This window comes from Pecten maximus, chromosome 9 (assembly GCF_902652985.1).
Source record: "Pecten maximus chromosome 9, xPecMax1.1, whole genome shotgun sequence".
Classification (NCBI taxonomy): Eukaryota; Metazoa; Mollusca; class Bivalvia; order Pectinida; family Pectinidae; genus Pecten; species Pecten maximus.
Window position 1 is genome coordinate 39,215,712 of NC_047023.1, and position 23,383 is coordinate 39,239,094.

At 34.4% G+C, this 23,383-nt stretch overlaps 2 protein-coding genes across 2 annotated transcripts; one reads left to right on the top strand and one right to left on the bottom strand.

Moving 5' to 3' along the window:
* The first annotated feature begins 1,765 nt into the window (after positions 1-1,765).
* On the top strand, positions 1,766-4,405 carry LOC117334080. The gene is made up of 3 exons (XM_033893518.1): positions 1,766-2,251; positions 2,414-2,595; positions 3,311-4,405. Exons 1-3 carry the CDS (start codon positions 2,142-2,144, stop codon positions 3,454-3,456), a joined length of 438 nt encoding a protein of 145 aa, XP_033749409.1. The 5' UTR covers positions 1,766-2,141; the 3' UTR covers positions 3,457-4,405.
* Positions 4,406-20,199: 15,794 nt separating this feature from the next.
* Positions 20,200-22,171, bottom strand: LOC117334002 (peptidase inhibitor 16-like). Its single transcript, XM_033893422.1, has 4 exons — positions 21,835-22,171; positions 21,382-21,645; positions 20,690-20,822; positions 20,200-20,342 (listed from the first exon to the last, which is right to left on the bottom strand). The coding sequence occupies exons 2-4, from the start codon at positions 21,631-21,633 to the stop codon at positions 20,200-20,202; spliced, it is 528 nt and encodes a 175-aa protein (XP_033749313.1). The 5' UTR covers positions 21,634-21,645; positions 21,835-22,171.
* Between the last annotated feature and the right edge of the window lie 1,212 nt (positions 22,172-23,383).

Genomic DNA, 23,383 nt, shown 5'->3' on the forward strand with positions numbered 1-23,383 from the left:
TTGTGAATTTGACCTCACCCTAACTTGCCATAGATCGACGCGTATCTGCCCGAAACACATGGTCATATTCTAGTAAACTCCAGAAATGTTTTGAATGGTAGCATGTCTCTATGTGTGAGCGGTGAGCTTTGTTTGCTGGCAATCAGCAGACCATAAGGCGGTATCCAATTCTAAATTATACCACAGGGAACAAAATATGACATATATGAGCTAGTCTAAACCTCGTCAATGAATTGATAAGATATATCAATACCAATGAAACATTGCTATTACAGGTGTCGTTTTACATGTATAATTCTGTAACAAAATAGCGTGTATATACCGTGATCGAAAAAGAGGAATTGACCTTAAATTTGAATTTTCCACAAACACCTACCATATCTAAGTATGATATTAAAAGCTACTAGTATATCATCATTCTCTAATAATTGTTGAACGCACATCACAACTATGACTTATTTCATATGCATGTATTTCCTACAACAATGTAGATATCTTTTTTTTTTGTAAATTTGCGTTTTATTAACTAAACTATCAATCTCACTGTGCATTGATTTGTTTTTCTATCATTTGTTATACCTACTGTAGTTATTCCATACGCGCATTGTTTTGCAGCTTCGAAAATAAAACAATGTAGCTCGTGCATCATTATTTTCATTTACGGAGTTATGGCTTGGGCCCCACGAACTTCTATGATACGATGATAAAAGTCCGTAGAGCGCTTATTTTCCAAACTCTATCCTCATTGACTGCACCGAAATCAGTCCAACGACAGACATTGCGAATTGTGAATTCTCGTAACGTTACAAGAGTTTCATAACAATCTAACCGTTTTTACTTGATATATTTTGGAATTTCTAGTCATGAATTATCGTTTGTTTGATTTTACCTGTGACGTAAATGATTTCTACCTGACAATACTTCTTATGATAATAAAGAAGATTAGGAAATGAAATTATGTCAATTACAAAACCAAGGAAATGTGTTTCTCAATAGAAATAACAAAGTATAACTGTATTTGATTAAATATGAATTAAACAAAAGGAGTATTCCCAATGGCTATATATGTAGTCTTATTGACATCATCGATCATCGCCTAAACTAACCTAATATGTATTGATATTTTAAGTTTGAAATTGTTGCAATGCAAGGAGTACTAGATTATGTGAATATGTGTTCCGGAATGTAAAGCGTCTTCTCCGTCCACCAAAGGTCAAATCATGATTCTGAATACTGGGGAAGCATCAATAGATCCACTTAGTCTACTATCCTCTGATCAAACGTATTTGACTACGAGAAAAGTATTAGAGTATTTAGTATTAGTATTTTTCTCCCGGTTTCCTTTTATATCTATATTATATCAATACAATTTCGTTTTGGTGTTGTAAAATCGGCGTGTAATGTGAAGCTGCCTTGAGTTTGAAATAAATTGAAAAATGTTGTTTTTATGATCAACAGCTTGGTATTATATAATCGATCAACTTTTATAACCTTAACCCTAGTTGTACTAAAACGGAAACTTCATCTTCTTACGATTTAACTTTTCTGTATATTAATCATTAACATATATTGGTTTGGTTATATTGCTCACCGAAAAATGACCTCACAGACTACGGACAAATCCTTTATTTATATTCCGTCTTTATATGACCACAGCTGTTGCGAGAACCTTAAATCAATCTAAATTTGTGACTGTTTTTCAGTATCTGCGATGCATGTTGGCGGTAAGTACCTTTACTGTTGATGCCTGTTTGTCATACCTGGTATTGATAGGTGTGATACATAATAGATAAACACGCGGCTATTGTTCTGTGTGGTGTTGCATGTATATATCTCGGTACAAAACTCTTATAGTTTATTTACGCACCGGCTGGAGGACAGGACATGAACATTTTCGTTTGAATGATGACATGATCTGAATCAGGGGACACTGATAGGGTCTATATACATTTGTTTGGTCATAAGAAAACGCGCTCACACTCTTCAGGTTGAAGAGATCTCTTAAAAATAAGACAAGCCGTTTTGATTGACTCTAAACCTATCTTTTCAGACTAGTCTTGAGAGAGGACTATCGAACAGAAAAAAATTAAACGAAATAACGAAAGGTTATAAGACTTGAGGAAACTAACGAAATATTGACAATGCTGGGCAAAAGAAGAGTTTTGTGTGTAACCCTAATGGGGCTAGTTTGTTGTGGACTGGTTGGAGCACAGTCTCGGAAACGGTGTGATGTACGTGCTGGAATGAAACGGTAAGATAATGATTTTCGCAACACCGTAAGAGTTAATATCGTAAAAGACAACATGATTATTTCAGTAGTTTCATGGTAATACAAATATATGTTTAAGAATAGAGAATGTATATATAGAAAATTTATCATCGACAAAAAATCAATATTTTATTGTTTTTGTAGACGGGGAAAGATACCAAAGGTTTGTGAAGAGGGACTGATTACATTTGACTATCCCTGGATGGTTGATCCCAAAAGGTCTCTGGTGGTTAACGCTAGGGGTTGTAAGGATGGCTTCAGACTGTGTATTTATAGCTGTACTGAAGATGTACTTATCGGTGACAAACAAAACCTTCTCAAGAAAAGTAAGTTAATATGATTAGGCATGATTTATTAATATCTAATCTATGTCATATGTGTATCCCGGACGCTGTTATCGATATATGCAGGATCTTTGAATGGAATTAAGGTGTATACATTCGTCCACACATTACTTTCGGATATAAATCTGACTTTTTCCAAGGGGATTCATGCAACTCTTTATGCGTTTTTTTTAAAATTAATGTGTCGTTTCTTCTAAATCCATACTTAGATCGAGCATACATTTCATGTCTAAAGCAAACACTGGATCTTCGTCCTTTTTGAAGTGGAGCTTTATCTGCCTCTGCAGAATATAACTTGATGTATTAGATAGAAAAAAACGACGTCATTTATTTTTATTTTACTCTGTACATGTATTTTCAGAAACTTTTATATCAAGTAGAAATACATGTATATAAAATCGTATCTAAAATAATTTGTTTGCTCTGATGTGATGAATTACTTTATTGAATGGCAATATTTCATTAAATATATCAAAATGTATTGAATTGTGGTCATTTGTACTGGCCTACAGATTACGTTTGGTACGATCCAATGCAAATAGCGTATTTATAATCGATTTATTTTACCAGGACTACCGATATTTATTATTTATTACTATATTGCATAAAACACGTTATACGTTTAGTGTTACTGGTGTAAGCTTAGTATTTCCGTATATTTCTGTATGAGTGACACACTCGTATTTTATGCTTACAGATGAAATTTGGTGCTTGAGGAAAGGACAAAAAGTAACAATCACAAAGTATTCCACCCAAATGTCATATTCAGCCGTATTCCGATACTTTAACAAGGCCAACTTGCAGGAATTCATTGACAGACCGAAGAAAAGTTGTTGGGTGTAAACAGATCAGAAGTTTATTTAAACTTTAACCCTGGCAATTAGATTGAATAAATACATCCCTTACCTGATATAGTATCCGTATCGTTGTAATAGTTATTAATTTACTTAATTACAACAGAAATGGCGTGAAAAGGGACTCAAATTCGTAGCTTCAGGTAAATAGCATTCTATCTACGTGTCAATTCGATCAACTTCTTGTCTCCAATGGAATTTCCCGTCATAGGGAATGATTGTTTCAGATATCCAATGCAAAATTCATTATAAGCCATACAAAAATGATTTTCGAAATGGTAACTTAGACTTTTTACTTTAAAGGTAAAATTACGCTATGCAAACCCTAATTACAAAAATATGGGAGGCAGATATTTTCGACCGCTGTGGATAAATATTGGAGACAGGGGAAAACCATAGCCCTTGCTTGCGCATGAGATAAATACATTTCCCTTACACCGTACACATTTCAATACAAATACGGACAACGTAGTGGGCAATTCATTTCCCTTACACCGTACACAGTTCAATACAAATGTGGTGGACAATCCTTTCAACATTGACAGAACATCTTCAAGTGACTAGACATAAAGCCCGCGTAGTTCATGAACTCATTTTTGCTCTCGATAGGATGATTGGTTCAAAAATATCACCTGACCGGCATCTCCATGACACGTTAGAGTGACGTTATAGTTTGTAAGTTCCGGTATACACACAGGCCTACCTATAAAAAGCAGGATTAATGTCATAAGTGTCTATTGATATCTGTGATAATGTAAATGATATTTATTAAAACTGCTACGTCGCCTACAAAAGAGTAATTATGATCGATTGGAAACAAGAATACGCTGATGTTATAAAATATGAAAATTTGACATACTTAAAGCTATTATCACTTTCCAATAGACTCTTTTTATGTTTAAGAATTAAAGAGAATAGACAATCAATTGCATCCCGAAGGCATTGTTTTATTTGTTTGTGTTAATTAGATATATTTCTGTACGGCTGGTGCAATTGGCCAAGGTATTTGATTGCGTTAATTAGATATATGTCTGTACGGTTGATGCAATTGGATGAGGAATTTGTTAGTGTCAATTAGACATATTTCAGTGCGGTTGACGCAGATGCAATTTGACAAGGTATTTGTTTGAATTAATTATATATATTTTGATACGGTGCATGCAATTTGACAAGATATTAATTGTATATAATTTGATACGGTGGATGCAATTTTTCAAGATATTTGTTTGAATTAATTATGTATATTTTGATACGGTGAATGCAATTTGACAAGGTATTTGTGTTAATTAGATATATTTCTATATGGTCGATGTCGTTGTATAAGGTATACACTTTGTAGCAAGTAGTGTATATAAACAAACCTATTTTGACGTCATGAATCAATAACGTTATAAAAGTGTCTAGGTTGTGTACAACATAATGTCTGAGTTTAAATGAAATTCAAGGTTTTCGCCTCACATATCACGGATGGAATAGGATAGAATGGTATACTAACCTCTGGATACAAGAATATCCATTGATGTCGTTGACACGGTGTAGTTTGATAAACCAAACAAACGATGCCCGAAGCATAATTGTGCCAGCATGTGGTCAAATCTGAGGATTAACTGTTGAGGACACCTACCGGGTCTACAGGTAAACGTCACCGAACTGCAATTCGGTGCTACATTGTAGATAGAAGTTTCTCTGTAAAATAAAGACAAAATATAACGAGCATTTAACGTTATCAAAACTAAATAGATTTGGCTTGGTTGCTTGAAAAGTCAATTATTACCCCATAAAGGATTAGTCATTATCACTACAGATAGTCATATTGGACCTCCTTGCATAAAACCAGATTGAGTGACAGGGTACTCTAGCAAAACGCTTGATATTTGTCACAGGTGAATTTCAATTTTCAAATAACTGATATCATTGTATAGTGCACGAATTTACAGTAATTGAGATACCAAGTACATATATGTTATATTGTCATACACGAAGTAAGCGTAGTGGCACCATTAGTTAGAAAAATATGCGAAATTTCATAAAACAAACAAATATATCCAACATCGTCAACAGGATTTTGTATGTTTCTAATCACAATCTAATATTTTTTATACTCAAAAAACTCTCCACATATATATACTGTATACAGACAAAAAATAATGTTATTGCAAAACCGGTAAAATGCTTTTTTGAGCACGCCAAACATGCCCTATGCATTAATACCAATAATCATGAAGATCATTTTTTTTTATGCAAAAACTACTATTTTTCTATTTTTATGACATACCAAAACACATGAATTATATCGTTTATGATTTCGCTTTTTGCAAAAGTTATCTATCCTCTGAACAGCTACCTTAAGGCTGAGGTTGTAAACTGTCAGAACAGAAATTGATAAATATTCAGAAAAAAATGTTAAAGGAACTATATGGTTAGAAAACACTATGAAAAAATGATATAAAACGTTATTTTTTCTATGAGTATGTTACAAAACTAACACTTTCTGTTAATTACAAAAAGTCACTGCGACCATTTAATCATTACTTTTGGCTAACAATTTGGTGTTGATCTGAATTAAAACCGAAGATATTAAAAATTTCTTGGAACACTAGAAAATAGAACTTGATACAGGACAGAAAAGTAGAAAGATACTGGACCAACTCATTACTTTTGACATTCATTCTTTTTGACATGTTATATAAGTACATGGGAGGCATAGAGTTAGTCTAATTCTTGCGTGATCGAGTCACACTGTTTATTAATTGCATGTATCTATATCAAATATATTGATGCCTGTTGAATGGAAAACGATATCTATTTAAACAGAGAAGTTATCAATTCCTGTTGATATCGGCAAAGAATACAGTAACATTCCAGTAAAAATCTGGAAGAGATCTAGACAGAGAGACAATAAGTTTATGTTTCGATTGTAATTACCCCCCTTTCGGGCCCCACTAGTTAAGCGCCAGCGATAAAAAAGTTGATTATCGCATGACAAAGCCACAACAAAACGAATTACTAAGTTTGGTTGTTAAAACTTATATATCATAACACTAAATAATCATTTACTGCAAACAAAAATTAACAGAAAGACGCAAAATTAAGTGTCGTGCCTTAGATGTGTGTTTGTTTACACTTGCCTCGTGATCCATTTTTTCTTTGCGACTGAAGTGAATGACTTCGTCACGTGACGAACCATGTGACCTATTCGGCGTTCCTCGTAATTAATCGAGCGAGCTCTTGTTTACAAATTAACAATGTTCCGACCCCGTATGTATAAAAACAACAAAGTTGACGGTGTAGGCGCCTGTATCGCTTAATTATTGATATATCTTATTATTCTTAGGCCGAATTCCTGAGGTTGAAATCTAAGGTAATAGTCCCCTTAACTATCATTTCATTTTGCTTTATTTAATAAAACATTAATTATGTAATTAAATCTAATTCAATGTTCAAAATGCTGACACCCTCTTCAAAGATCCTCATACTGTGGGCAAAAGAAACGCAACTATGTTAAGTTCATGTCAAGTTCGGCTATTTACTAGATACTATTGATCCATTTTAAGGGAATGAAAATGATGTAAATATCTCGAAAAAAATACTCCAATCATTTGAAAACCTGAATTAGTGGCTCAGTGATGATGACAATGTGATTGTTGACCGGGGGTTAGGGATGTGCTGGACCTGCTCCGAGGTTCAGGGTTTTCCTTGTACATGCCTTCCTATCTTCTACCAGGTCAAAAACAGCATGATACGACTGCCAACGAGGATCGCCAGCGTACAAAGTCAAGATGGGTAGTAGAGAGTTATCATAGAAGAATGAATCAATGGATCATATCAGTTAAAAGTTAACTATACTATTGTATATAAAGTATACTATTGTGTCTGTCCAGCAGGCAAACGAACAGTTGGTATGTGTGCACATGCTGCATGCATTTAGTATTTCTTGAGCCATGTTCGTCACCAGGATCACAGTCTACCAGCCCATGCGACAATCAAGTTCATACAATCAATCACCTGCGTTATTTTCACAAAGAATCGAACTGTATTGGAATTCTTTTGCAATGTATTGAACTACAATAGTTGTATATGCAGTTGACATCTCGAAAAAGACACAATGTAATGGTTTGGAACTGACGAAATGAAAACAAGTCACTCTATCTGTAATATATAGTTGATTAAGAAACAAAAGTTTAAGGGCAAATGGTCACGAATCTGTATTTTTGGTTTTTAAAGCAGATACGTAAAACTCTAACAGCGACAGTCAAGGAGGTCCCATTTTTCACAGAATTAATTCTGAAACTAACTTTTCCAGATTTAAGCTTCTCATACCCATACCTTTTTGTATTTAACATATTTTGAAAATCCAAGCGGGGGCCGATGCTTATGTTAAATCTACATGCATGTTGACCCCACCTTTGGGCCTTTCATAAAGTGCAAGATATACACTTTTTTTCTCAAAAAAATTATTAAAATTCTGGAGAAAAAAATTCTATACCACAGCAGATGTCTAGATTTAAAACATATTTTTCATTTTCAGGTTTGCTATTAAGATTGACCGTATTTTGCTTAAATGGATGAATGAAAAACATTACAAGAGATGAAAACTAGACTTGAACGTGATTGAAACCACACCGGAGTACATCCATAAGACGAGCAGACTTTGCAGGATTTTTGTTGTTTTTTTTTATAAAGAAAATATAGATCTCTGAACTTGGCCCAAGGAACTCTAAAACAATAGGGAACACAAATCAACAACTAAATAACCATCAAACAAAAGGAATATTGCTATCAAACTATTGAATGAAAACCAGTCAATACACTAAATATGCCATCCGCCATATTACATACCAACATAACGACGATAACTGTCATAGAATACCTACAAATATGTGTCTTAATTTTGTTTATGAGGTTGGCAATGGCAAAAAATCAACACCGTCTTACCTTGACATGGTACTTGAGCATTCCAGATTAACTTGCACTAAAGGTATTCCTTTAATGAGTGACATAACCACTATCATCAACGCCAAACAGACTTTTAAGCACATCATCAAGGAATTCGCCGATCGTTGTGGATCATGGTGGGTCAATGTGACAACGACTGCCCAGCGAGAAAGTACTTGACCCAGGGATTCTGAGAAATTCTAATGATGCAATCTAGAAAGCCGTGTCATTTCTGTGAATAAGATATGTAACAGGAAGTATCTGCCGATGCTTGTATCGCACTGAAATAAAAACTTGACGGTATGGAACGCTATATGTGTCACATTTGGTATAAAAATCCTATATGGATTGATTTTTCCATTACATTGTATAGTATCGGATTTCATTAATATGCATGATTTGATTTTTTCTTTATATATGATGTATTTCACCATTATATTATATGATGTCATAAATACATTATTTGGTTTTTCCAATTTCTAATTTGATTTCATCTATATATGTTTTAATATCAGTAATATATTTTTATCATATGATTATATGTTACAACTTTTACTTTTATATATAATATGATACTACCGTTATATATTATCTAACTTCATCACGGAAATAGATAAACATTTCATCAATATATCATTTGATATTTTTCAAATGGGCATTATGGAAGTGTATGGACTGAACAGGCCATCAACTCTAATATTGCCCGAAGAAAAAATTATACCTAATCTACCTAACATGACCACATAATATTCATCATAAACAATAAAAAAATAAATTTACAAAAATCCTGGGAGTTACTGACATTTATTAAGGAACTTAATTTGTAATTATTTAATTGTTATAAAAGTAAATACAGTTATTTAACATCATTGCGGGAGCTTTACTGCTGTATGTTGCAAGCTATGTGTGCATGTTCATACAAGTATTTTCATAGCTCGTGCTTCCCGTCACAACCATTTCAGTCTGAGATGAAGAAACATTAGTAAGTCAGTAGGCCATCCTCGTCATTGAAGTACTGGTTACATCAGTGCCTTCCGCAGAAGCAGAACGCGAGCAGTTTGGACAATATGCCTACTGCGAACTGAATGAAGAGTAAGCAAATGGAGATTATTCTGTCAGGTATTATGACGCCAAAATATATAGTTATATAGTCAGTTGTCCTTGACTCATGGCCTATATATAGAGAATAAATGGTTAGTGAATTAAATACAAGCTGTGTTTTGGCGAGGGTAAAGAAAGACAAGACTTTTGTCTTTCTGTCCCGAGCGAAAACTACAGCTTATGTTTTAGGACACTGACCATGTATTCTATTTTTCATGTAACAGTCGCAAAAAAAATAATTGAAAAAAAAAAAAAATGTTTTAAAATGTTCGCAAAAATGCACGTGCTAAGTTTCTAAAATGCAACTGTCGAATACTGCATGAAATATAGTGCGGTGGGTGCATTCCGAAAATGTGGAAGCCAGATGCAGGATAAAGTTAAGTTTATTTCTGGTACAGGCTCGTAAAGGATATAATAACAATATTTGTATTGACCTAAAATGTTTAAATCAAATTTCAATGATATACCTGTTCATTCAGTATAGGCACATTTTAAGTTCCCCTTTGACATGTTTTACCAACTTGGTTCCGATAAACTACCTCTTAATCAATTTATTAGACAATTATGGATTAATAGTTGTATCGAAGTACCTGTAAAGCCCAATGATTATCAAGTCTGTTCTTGAATGTGTTTTTGAGTTTCCTCTACCGCTCTTCCTGGCTTACACACTACCCCATGGTTTCAGAATATTATCAGTATCCATATCCACAAAAACTCTTGTATGTTTCGATCATATCTCTTATACGTCAATATGCGAATGTTGGTAGGTTCAATTAAACTAATCCTTCCGTGTATGCAAGATCCTTCATTACCGTTTTGTTGACTTTCTTTGGACAACTTCAGGTTTTTCTATGTCTTTCATTTTGTATGGGCAACCTAACAGCTTTCAAAATCCAAATGGGTCCTAACCAATGTTTTATATAGAGGTATGAGTGTTTGCCCGTCCATATGTTGAAAAGTTCTCTGGAGCATGACGAATATGGAATTGACTTTTTCACTTAGATGATCTTCAAAGGTAGGTTTTGAGTATAATAGTATGTCTTTATCTTTCTGCTTATCCGTTAGTGTCAATATCTGATTATTTATGGAGTAGGATGTGGGTCCGCCCTTATCCACCTTTCCTATAAGCATATGTTTGCATGTTTGAGGGTGCACTTGCAGGAGCAATTTTTTGCTTAATTCTTTCTAACTTTGCAGAAAAAAGATGTGGGGACTACTGAACCTATTTCCACTGGTAAGTATTCGTAGTCCCTCGGGAAACCGCTACAATATCCGAGTAATTTTATAGGTAAATGTTGTCCATGAACTCCCTAAATTTCGGGTTAAAACAAAACACTGAATCCACAGTTCCAGGTTCTTAATTATATATTCAGGAACTTCAACAGATCCAAATGCACCTAATACCAAAATCCTTCTCTCAATAAGGTCATACTTTGTGCATGCAGTACACGTCCACTACCAATTCAAATGAATAATGCACAATTTCTTTACAAATGGTTAAATGGGAAACAGTTGTTATATACAACAAAATTTGTCTCAGAATCTCAACAGAATATAACTTCAGAATAATTATCAATATAAGTCCGAAAAACTAGTTAATTTCCATAGTCAGTATTCGATACCAGATTTACAAGCGTGCCTGTGGTTTGAAAGATTAAATCCAAGTATACATTTTTTTAATCCAAAGATAATTTAGCACATTATTTTTTATAGTTACAAAATAACTGTCCCTATCGGAAGTCAAACACAATAAAATGCTTTTGAATTGTTTGTTGTCGGTTAAGTATCATTTCACAAATCCTAAGTTTTCTTGGGGTGCCAACTCTCCTTCCTCGTCTGCCTGTTAATGGTCGTGTCGTTATGTTGGAGTCTCCACTTACATGCGGATTAGTGTCGAGCTAGTGATCTCCCCTTACATGCTGATTATCACTCCCCCCCCCCCCCCCCCAACCCCCCACCCCGGCTGCGCACCTCCCGCAAACAATGAGCCGGGATAGTCACGTCAATTGGCGGAGCCGTCACCCTTCTCCATTGGCGTCCATGTGTTCGGTCCTATCGGTCGAGATCATAGGTGTCCGGGTTATTGAAAATGTCACTGCGAAAATTAATCGCCGCCAATGACTATCAATACGAGCATGCACAGCTACACTCTTCACAATCACACGTTTGAACATGTTGACAAGGTAAAACACTTAAGAGTCACACTACAACAAGATCTTAAACGAAATCCCACTTTAACGATATCATCGGGAAAGCAAACAAGACCATAGTCTTCGTGAAAAGAATTTAGAAATAAGTTCAAGGAAGACTTAAAGAAACGCCTACACGTTACTTGTCCGTCCGTCCGTCCCTTGGGACCCCCACATGAAATGTGACATCAACAGAGTAGAAATCGTACAGAGAAGGGTTGCACGCTATGTCCCCTACACATTCCATAACAACTCTAGCGTTGGTAACATGTTTTTAGATCTTGGATGGCGCAGTCTTCAGGCTAGAGGGAGGGATGTACAGCTCTACACATTATACAAAATTACACACAATTTCGTCTCAGTCAGGCAAAAATCATCTCAAACCCCAAATATGACAGAGTAGATTCTCCCATGCATACTCCTAGTAAGCACTTCACTCCAGAACTACTGTAGGCAACAACCGTTCTTCCCCAGAACTATCTGTGATTTGAATAAAGTACCCTCTGATAAACTAGGTTAGTATATTAGTGAAGTAGAAGTGATAGATTGCTTTGGTTACCGGTCCGGCATTCTTCAAAACAAACCATTTTGCGTATGCGTGCATGACATATTTTCAGCTTCTGTTGAGATCCCGGGAAAACCGTTCGAACACCTTCGATTTTTTTCTTTTAGAGAATTCGACAGTTTTCATTTTTTTTCGAATTTTGAAGTTACATTCATCACTTCATGAGCAAGGACAACTTCAGGTTTTTCTATGTCTTTCATTTTGTATGGGCAACCTAACAGCTTTCAAAATCCAAATGGGTCCTAACCAATGTTTTATATAGAGGTATGAGTGTTTGCCCGTCCATATGTTGAAAAGTTCTCTGGAGCATGACGAATATGGAATTGACTTTTTCACTTAGATGATCTTCAAAGGTAGGTTTTGAGTATAATAGTATGTCTTTATCTTTCTGCTTATCCGTTAGTGTCAATATCTGATTATTTATGGAGTAGGATGTGGGTCCGCCCTTATCCACCTTTCCTATAAGCATATGTTTGCATGTTTGAGGGTGCACTTGCAGGAGCAATTTTTTGCTTAATTCTTTCTAACTTTGCAGAAAAAAGATGTGGGGACTACTGAACCTATTTCCACTGGTAAGTATTCGTAGTCCCTCGGGAAACCGCTACAATATCCGAGTAATTTTATAGGTAAATGTTGTCCATGAACTCCCTAAATTTCGGGTTAAAACAAAACACTGAATCCACAGTTCCAGGTTCTTAATTATATATTCAGGAACTTCAACAGATCCAAATGCACCTAATACCAAAATCCTTCTCTCAATAAGGTCATACTTTGTGCATGCAGTACACGTCCACTACCAATTCAAATGAATAATGCACAATTTCTTTACAAATGGTTAAATGGGAAACAGTTGTTATATACAACAAAATTTGTCTCAGAATCTCAACAGAATATAACTTCAGAATAATTATCAATATAAGTCCGAAAAACTAGTTAATTTCCATAGTCAGTATTCGATACCAGATTTACAAGCGTGCCTGTGGTTTGAAAGATTAAATCCAAGTATACATTTTTTTAATCCAAAGATAATTTAGCACATTATTTTTTATAGTTACAAAATAACTGTCCCTATCGAAAGTCAAACACAATTAAATGCTTTTGAATTGTTTGTTGTCGGTTAAGTATCATTTCACAAATCCTAAGTTTTCTTGGGGTGCCAACTCTCTTTCCTCGTCTGCCTGTTAATGGTCGTGTCGTTATGTTGGAGTCTCCACTTACATGCGGATTAGTGTCGAGCTAGTGATCTCCCCTTACATGCTGATTATTACTACCCCCCCCCCCAACCCCCCACCCCGGCTGTGCACCTACCGCAAACAATGAGCCGGGATAGTCACGTCAATTGGCGGAGCCGTCACCCTTCTCCATTGGCGTCCATGTGTTCGGTCCTATCGGTCGAGATCATAGGTGTCCGGGTTATTGAAAATGTCACTGCGAAAATTAATCGCCGCCAATGACTATCAATACGAGCATGCACAGCTACACTCTTCACAATCACACGTTTGAACATGTTGACAAGGTAAAACACTTAGGAGTCACACTACAACAAGATCTTAAACGAAATCCCATTTTAACGATATCATCGGGAAAGCAAACAAGACCATAGTCTTCGTGAAAAGAATTTAGAAATAAGTTCAAGGAAGACTTAAAGAAACGCCTACACGTTACTTGTCCGTCCGTCCCTTGGGACCCCCACATGAAATGTGACATCAACAGAGTAGAAATCGTACAGAGAAGGGTTGCACGCTATGTCCCCTACACATTCCATAACAACTCTAGCGTTGGTAACATGTTTTTAGATCTTGGATGGCGCAGTCTTCAGGCTAGAGGGAGGGATGTACAGCTCTACACATTATACAAAATTACACACAATTTCGTCTCAGTCAAGCAAAAATCATCTCAAACCCCAAATATGACAGAGTAGATTCTCCCATGCATACTCCTAGTAAGCACTTCACTCCAGAACTACTGTAGGCAACAACCGTTCTTCCCCAGAACTATCTGTGATTTGAATAAAGTACCCTCTGATAAACTAGGTTAGTATATTAGTGAAGTAGAAGTGATAGATTGCTTTGGTTACCGGTCCGGCATTCTTCAAAACAAACCATTTTGCGTATGCGTGCATGACATATTTTCAGCTTCTGTTGAGATCCCGGGAAAACCGTTCGAACACCTTCGATTTTTTTCTTTTAGAGAATTCGACAGTTTTCATTTTTTTTCGAATTTTGAAGTTACATTCATCACTTCATGAGCAAGGAAGGAGCTGTCTGAATGGTTTGATAAAATAGGTAATTAAATTAAATTGTTTCGGCATGGAGATCTACTCCAATCAGGGAATATGCTGTCTTGCGGCACAGGGAAGTTTTTTCTTCCTTGTCAACAGATCGTTTGGTTGAGCGGGCTTTTCCTAAATGATTTTACACTCGGTAGTAGGAATCTTGTCTTGAAGTTTACATGATATCGATGGGTCTTGCAATTGGAGATTATCTCAGTACGTTTGGTAGGATTTATGTTGTACCTATTTTGTTGCTGATTTGTTTTAACTTCTCTAAGCATGTCTGTCATTTCGGAGGGTTTTAATGATATAAGGGCGATGTCGTCGGAGCTGGGTGTATGCAGAATGTTTATGTTTTCGATAGAGACTCCTCGGTACTAAGAAATAATGGGTTATCGTTAGTAGTGATCAGTTGATGATACTCCATCCTGTCTGACGCATTGCAGTAAGTGGATTGGTGATGGAAGATTACTTCGCCAATTTACTATTGAATACATGTCTTTATAGAGATTCTGTAAGATGAGTCATTCGTGTCCTTCTATTTCATCTGTGAATGGGTTTAGTCACCTTAAAGGATGGCGTATAAAGATATATAAAGATATACATTTAAGATACTCGTTTATTGTCGTATCGCTATAAATGTTACATAAGTTGGTCAGGAATGATATTATCTTGATTTATCAAGTTTGAAATAAAAGTTAATTCGAGGTGAAATGTAGATGAAGTTCACTATATTTTGGAATATTTATCAATCATACATCACAACAGCTAAACTAAAAGGGACGTCACCAGAAACTTGCAGAAAATCGGAACAAAAGTTAAAACAACATGAATCCTCGCTAAGCGTTATCGCCATGCAGCACTTGACAGCCTACCATAATCACTGAAGTTTGTCCTAAAATCATGTATTGTCTCTTGATAGTATCTTGCTTGTAACCAGCATATTCATTGGCTTAAAACGTCATATCATCGGCCCTTATCGTACAAAAATGTTTTTTTGTAACCTTGCTTTTGATTAACTGATATATGCAGCTCAATATGATTTCAAAAAGAAAGGAGTCCATCAATAAAAGTGGGTTTTCACATGGCTTGTTTAGAGTAGATTAAATTATAACTTATGTTATCGGTATATAACCAAAACAAAAACACTGTGCTACCATCATGTACCACTTTGTGGCTAATTAAGAGTTATAGCGCCATAACTTAAAAATGTATGTTAATCCTTATCTTCATAATGGTCACGGAAATGGAGATAAAACAATGTAGCAGTATATTGTTAAAATGTTTATTTTTTTTGATTTCATGTCACTTACAATTAAACACATTGTTTGTAGGGTATATATGTGGTGTGATCCAAAAGTCGCGTGTAGGTCGTCTTGGAATCTGTAAATTGAAAAATATATATACATAATTCAATTTATTAAAACAATGCGTAATGTTTAACTATGTAAACATATAAAGAACTCAAAATGTCAATTGCAGTTGATTATCGCTAGCGTATTCAAGTAGTGACATTAAGGTTTTCACATGCAGATAGTCGATACACTACTTTAAAACGTTAGCAATAATCAACCGCAATTGCCATTTTGAGTTCTTTATCTTTACATATATTTTATATTAGAAAATAATACTAAATCGGTAAGCACTGTCAAAGATAAAAATATACATATAAGTATATTTGTATCTGCGTCGTGGCCGAAAATGTACAGTGCAGACATGGACATTCCAGCTAGAGTCAAGCTCTGCCTACTTATTCGCCCATCTATCATTGTCTTTGAACAGTGAAATTATGAATTATTATTGTCATTATCCATATATCTATGCACAAACAGTGTTTAAAAGATGATGTGGTAGTAGTTTTATATTGTAGACTTCGACTAGTGCTTGAAAATGAATGAATGAATGAATGAATGAATATATAAATAAACAATTATAAAATTCTAAACACCTGTTATGTTTTGTTACACAAATATCATACAATTTTGGTACTTTGTTTTTATCGATATGATAATGTATAGAAGATGATTTATCTAAATAACCAATATCGCCTGAGCCGAAGGCCGAGATTAATATTGGCTACCTTGGCTCCATAAATGATCATATCAATAGAATCAAAGCGACATAACAGTTTTATTACATTTCGGTAACAAAATCATAACACAGAATGTTAAAGGTATGATTCGATGCCATTTTAAACTCTTTCTCCACAATATTCGCCAGATTTCCTATGTTAGGCTGGATGATTGTAAACAATTCAAATATGATTAGGTTTATATTATCACAGCACTTTACCTCGATGTACTAAATCACATCCCATAGTAAAAATCACTACAATCGTTGAGAGATATTGAAATATTGCAATGTAAAAGAATGTGTTACGTACTCAAATTAACAAGTTCATAATATACTAGTACATTTAAATGTAATTACCCTGGAACTGGGCAAGGTAGAAGGCATGCTCACCCTCATCTAAGCCGCTGGGTATGGAAACTCTCCTTGGTAGTTTCCGCTGAAATGCAAGTGCAATATTGTATTAAATTCCGAATGTGTTTAATGTCACTTCAAATTATTGAGTATAATCATTATCATCGTTAACTGGCTACAATGGTGGTTATTTCCAAGTTAATTCTAAAGATGACAACTAATGACAACATCTTACGTCAATTGTATAGATGACAACTAATGATAACATCTTATGTTAATTCTAAAGATGACAACTAATGACAACATCTAACGTTAATTATAAAGATGACAACTAATGATAACATCTTACGTTAATTATAGAGATGACAACTAACGACAACATCTACGATAATTATAAAGATGACAACTAATGATAACATCTTACGTTAATTCTAAAGATGACAACTAATGACAACATCTTACGTTAATTATAAAGATGACAACCGATGACAAAATCATACGTTAATTCTAAAGATGACAACTAATGCCAACATCTTACGTTAATTCTAAAGATGACAACTAATGACAACATCTTACGTTAATTCTAAAGATGACAACTAATGACAACATCTTACGTTAATTCTAAAGATGACAACTAATGACAACATCTTACGTTAATTCTAAATATGACAACTAATGACAACATCTTACGTTAATTCTAAAAATGACAACTAATGACAACATCTTGCGTTACTTGTATAGATGAAGCTAATGACAACATCTTACGTTACTTGTATAGATGAAGCTAATGACAACATCTTATGTTAATTATTAAGATGATAACTAGTGACAACATCCTACCCAGGACCGTAGTTGCACACAACGAGAGTTGCCTTCTTCATGGAAGTGTTCTTTAGAGTATCGCAAACCTTCACACCACATCCGACGCAAGCTATTCAAATAATTAAAAATTATAAACATAAGAATGTCGTGATATTAACGATAGACATTATGTTAGACAGAATTATGTTATACAGTATTATGATAGACAATATTATGTTAGACAGTATAATGATAGACAGTATTATGTTATACAGTATTATGATAGACAGTATTATGTTATATAGTATTATGATAGACAGTATGATGTTATACAGTATTATGATAGACAGTGTTATGTTAGACAGTGTTATGATAGACAGTATTATGTTATACAGTGTTATGATAGACAGTATTATGTTATACAGTATTATGATAGACAGTATTATGTTATACAGTATTATGATAGACAGTATGATGTTATACAGTATTATGATAGACAGTGTTATGTTAGACAGTATTATGTTAGACAGTGTTATGATAGACAGTGTTATGTTAGACAGTATTATGTTAGACAGTATGATGTTATACAGTATTATGATAGACAGTGTTATGTTAGACAGTATTATGTTAGACAGTATTATGTTAGACAGTGTTATGATAGATAGTGTTATGATAGACAGTGTTATGATAGACAGTATTGTTAGACAGTATTATGATAGACAGTATTATGTTAGACAGTATTATGTTAGACAGTGTTATGATAGACAGTGTTATGTTAGACAGTATTATGTTAGACAGTATTATGTTAGACAGTGTTATGTTAGACAGTGTTATGATAGATAGTGTTATGATAGACAGTATTATGTTAGACAGTGTTATGATAGATAGTGTTATGATAGACAGTGTTATGATAGACAGTGTTATGTTAGACAGTATTATGATAGACAGTGTTATGTTAGACAGTGTTATGTTAGACAGTATTATGTTAGACAGTATTATGTTAGACAGTGTTATGATAGATAGTGTTATGATAGACAGTGTTGTGATAGACAGTATTGTTAGACAGTATGATGTTATACAGTATTATGTTAGACAGTATTATGATAGATAGTATTATGATAGACAGTGTTATAATAGACAGTATTGTTAGACAGTATTATGATAGACAGTGTTATGATAGACAGTGTTATGTTAGACAGTATTATGTTAGACAGTATTATGTTAGACAGTATTATGTTATACAGTATTATGATAGACAGTATTATGATAGACAGTAGTATGATAGACAGTATTGTTAGACAGTATTATGATAGATAGTATTATGATAGACAGTGTTATGATAGACAGTATTATGTTAGACAGTGTTATGATAGACAGTGTTATGATAGACAGTATTGTTAGACAGTATTATGATAGACAGTATTGTTAGACAGTGTTATGTTATACAGTATTATGATAGACAGTGTTATGATAGACAGTATTATGTTATACAGTATTATGTTATACAGTATTATGATAGACAGTATTATGTTAGACAGTATTATGTTAGACAGTATTATGTTATACAATATTATGTTAGACAGTATTATGTTAGACAGTATTGTTAGACAGTATTATGATAGATAGTATTATGATAGACAGTGTTATGATAGACAGTATTGTTAGACAATATTATGATAGACAGTGTTGTGATAGACAGTATTATGTTAGACAGTATTATGATAGACAGTATTATATTAGACAGTATTATGATAGATAGTATTATATTAGACAGTGTTATGTTAGACAGTGTTATATTTTCTATCTGTCCGGAAGGCATCCTCGAGGATTTGGAAGGGTGAATTCACAAACATCCTACTCACGTCAGCCGCCATTTGAAAACGAATTCAGAAATTAATGTCTCAGAGGCTGGATTTGCATTAAAACGAATGGTTTTAACGATAAGAAATCATCATAAAAATCGGACCAAATCCAGTGTGAAAAGTCCGGTCATGGTTAGCTCGGTGCTACTACGGCTTGTGATATTTTTTGGCTTATGAAAGGTTCTATTCGATATTTTGAATTGGATAAAGACAACTGGTGCATTTATTTTCATCATTTGTAAATTCGTCTCCGGTCTTGCACGTGTAAGCAACGTGGTAGTCAGAATATAATCCACAAAGTATACTAACACAGATATTATACAAAGAAAATAATCGTCACGAATGACCAGTAGCCATTCTCTAGTCAGTATGCTTCATCAAGGTGAAGTTGTAATCAATTTACAGAAAATACAAAATTATTCTTCTTTAAAAGTCTAAATATAAACAAATCCCAAAGACAAGTCGTGACGTCATGATATGCAATACAATTTGCACGGACTTTCACTGGAAATCAAAACAAACACTAAGGGGAAAGTTGTTAAAAGAGACTAAAGATGATACGTATTTAGTTTGACTTTGTGTGTTAGAAGCATCCATCTGTTGTAAGACGACTCACCTGGGTATAGTGCCCGCACATCCTTCCAGGGTTACAGGTCTTGGTTTCGTAATGATAATCATTGGACTCGCTTTCCCAAGCTTTTACAGCAGCGGACGGTTCCACTCCACCTAATAAAAAGCGACATTATACATAAAGCAAGACTTGACCCTGTTATGAATTTATAATTGTTATTGTAAATGCCTAAAGGCTGTATGCTGAATATATTGCTATATCTTCTGAATTAGAAGCTTGTCAAATGACAGAAGAGTCATACGATGTGGATGTAGCTATCAATTCCGTCAGAAATCAACATCTACGACCGTATCGTATAATAATGCTTAATTTCAGCGAATGAGTTTTGATTGAACAATATTCACGTCCGATTGACTTTTAAATATGATAGACGTTTTAAAAGGATATAAATGTATAAAAAATGCCCTTTCTTTCAACTAAAACGGAAAGCCAGAGTACTGACCTTGGGCAGTCGTTACATAAAGGTTTTCTCCGACATAAAAGTACTCGCTCTCGTCTGAACGATGGTGATTGTGTTCCCAAATACACTTGTCTGCGTATTTTTGGGCTGTACTGGCAAGCGTGTCATCCCACTCCTACGATTGAAAACAGTATTACATTAAAACATGATAGCCATACATAGAGTTGCGGCCCCTTTTCTAATTATCACACACAAAAAAAATCCTGTTTGTTCCAACTCTTTATTAGTACCGCGGAGTTTCCAGGGATCATCTTGTATAAGATAACCGACATTATATATTAAAAACTTGTTACAAAACTGCTTGAAATGGTATACATGGAACAGCTATATCTGGCGTCATTAACACCAACAATTGAAGAAAACGCCCTTAGAAAGTCCTTAGAAAGTCCCTTAGAAAGTCCCTTAGAAAGTCCGTAATAAATATAGCAGCGACATGCAATTGGATTTCTTCGGGAAGCAGTTCATCATTTATTAATCTCATATTTTGGAGGGTGATAATAGTGTTAAGTTGGTATCTTTTGTAATGTACATTTGTATAAACCTATTCTTGCTCTCAATATGCCATAAATACTCTATTGTCGGAGACATATAACACCTTAAATTAATGGGAACTCAAGAAGAAAAAAGATTGAAATGAGATTACATAGTTTTTTGACTTACTGATTCAAACTTACCATGTCTTGCTCATCCTTGGGTGTTGGCCATGCTCGCTGTCTGGCTTTGTTGTGAGCTTGAACAAATTTCTCTGCATCGCCGGAACTGACCCCTCTCTTGATCAGGCGATCAACAATAGTCAAAGGTTCCCCAACCTCAGTCTCACCCACATTTCTCCTCATTTTGGCAATCATCCTTTGCATGAATTTGTCCGGCTGCTGTGCAGTCGCATATGTCAGCATCACGAACATGAATACCACAATAAATTTCATTTTGTCAAATAGCTATAAAAGAGAGAGAAAAAAAGAAAGTTGACATATATTGACAAGTAAAAATAGTGACGAAAGTGACAAGGAAAAGCACTAGCAAAGCCCTTTGAAATTTTTAAAGCTACAAAAAAAAAAAAAAAAAAACCCAAAAACTTTGTCCATCACCTGAACATCACCTGAACCTAAAAATATGGCGCTACTTACTGTGTAACAGCTCGACGTTGTCTGCTTGTCTCAGTCTGTAGATGTTGGAGCATTGAAGAGAAGGTTTATTTATACTCAGATACTGATGCTGCCAGCCATCAGTAAGGCGACAAAGATATTATGCTTTGCTGAGTATAACGGATTGAAATATTACATGTGCATAACCTAATTACCCGTTAATAGCATGAATTAGTCATGAATCTGTCGATAGTTTGTATGATATGATATCAGATTAGCTGAAGTGTAAGATCAGAACTAATCCTATAATTTATATCAATGAATAATTATCAAAAGCCCTACCAAATTGTTCAATCATATACGTAACTATCGTAAAGTTCTATGAATAAAATAATGTAAAAAAAAAAAAAAAAATAGAAAAAAAAAAATAGAAAAAAAAAAAAAAAAAAATAGAAAAAAAAAAAAAAAATAGAAAAAAAAAAAAAAATTAAATAAAAAACAAGAAAACTGCCAACGGAGGCATAATAATGCTGACTCTATCCAAAGATTGTTTGCTTGTTATTTAAAGTATTATTTGACTACCATGCCAAACCAAACGCTAAGACACCACATGATTTACAGCATTAAAGACCGCGAAAGAAACTTTAAATAGGACGCACGGACGAAGACCTTGTAAGAAAATACACGTCCGTCGAAATTATAAAAATAGGTAGCATAGTGGAATTGAGTTTTTGTTGGATAGGTTTTTAAAATACTTGTAAGTGGAACTCCAAAATTAGCGCGAGATATATCTGCTAATATATTTCTTTGGTTATTAAGAATTTGTTTTTTCTCCATTATACATATTATTGTTATTTCCCTTGGGTTTAAATTACAAGATAAATTATTTGTACGTGGTTATATATAGAGTCTTATATTGAGTTTTAGAATATATATTAAAACTTTATTTATTTTACAACAATTGCGAAACAGGTTATATCAACTTATAGAAAATACGCTTGTTAGCCGGGATGGAAGCTCGCGAGGGGGAGGAAACCGGAGGACCCGGGGAAAACCCATGTGGTCGGGCAGGTGACAAAATACCTTTTCGCGTCCGATCTAGGAATCGAACCGCCTACATGAAAGGCAAGTATGTTACCACTGTTTTACCTCTAACAATTATACCTTAGTTACATGTATATGTATGTAACAAGGCAATTATTGGTAAATGGACATTTTATTTTACAAAATGCACACGAAAAGGAAAATGATATATTTTTTTCTCATAAACCGGATGCAATATATCTAAGCTTTATTAACGTATATAGAGAAATATTATAAACAGGTTTTTATTGTAGCATTATTCGAGTGATCACCGTGTAGACAGTACTACTTTGACGAATCGAGCCTGTTCTACTACTTCCATTGCATATCGCACGCTTAAGTTCGACGTCTCTTGCTTGTACTACATAATTAAACCAAAATCCTACATCACTTTGTTATTCCCTCGATTTATCGCTACATTGCTTATTGTATCGAAACCTAACAGTCTAAGAGTGGCGGTCTATTGAGGTTGTAATGTCAGTTAAAGAGTGACGGTCCATCGAGGTTT

Coding starts and splice junctions, on each gene's coding strand:
- LOC117334080 (XM_033893518.1), top strand. CDS start 2,142: ATGCTGGGCAAAAGAAGAGTTTTGTGTGTAACCCTAATGGGGCTAGTT. Junction 2,252..2,413: donor GTACGTGCTGGAATGAAACG/GTAAGATAATGA, acceptor TTGTTTTTGTAG/ACGGGGAAAGATACCAAAGG. Junction 2,596..3,310: donor ACAAAACCTTCTCAAGAAAA/GTAAGTTAATAT, acceptor TTATGCTTACAG/ATGAAATTTGGTGCTTGAGG.
- LOC117334002 (XM_033893422.1), bottom strand. CDS start 21,633: ATGAAATTTATTGTGGTATTCATGTTCGTGATGCTGACATATGCGACT. Junction 20,823..21,381: donor CCAAGGATGAGCAAGACATG/GTAAGTTTGAAT, acceptor TTTCAATCGTAG/GAGTGGGATGACACGCTTGC. Junction 20,343..20,689: donor TTATGTAACGACTGCCCAAG/GTCAGTACTCTG, acceptor GCTTTTTATTAG/GTGGAGTGGAACCGTCCGCT.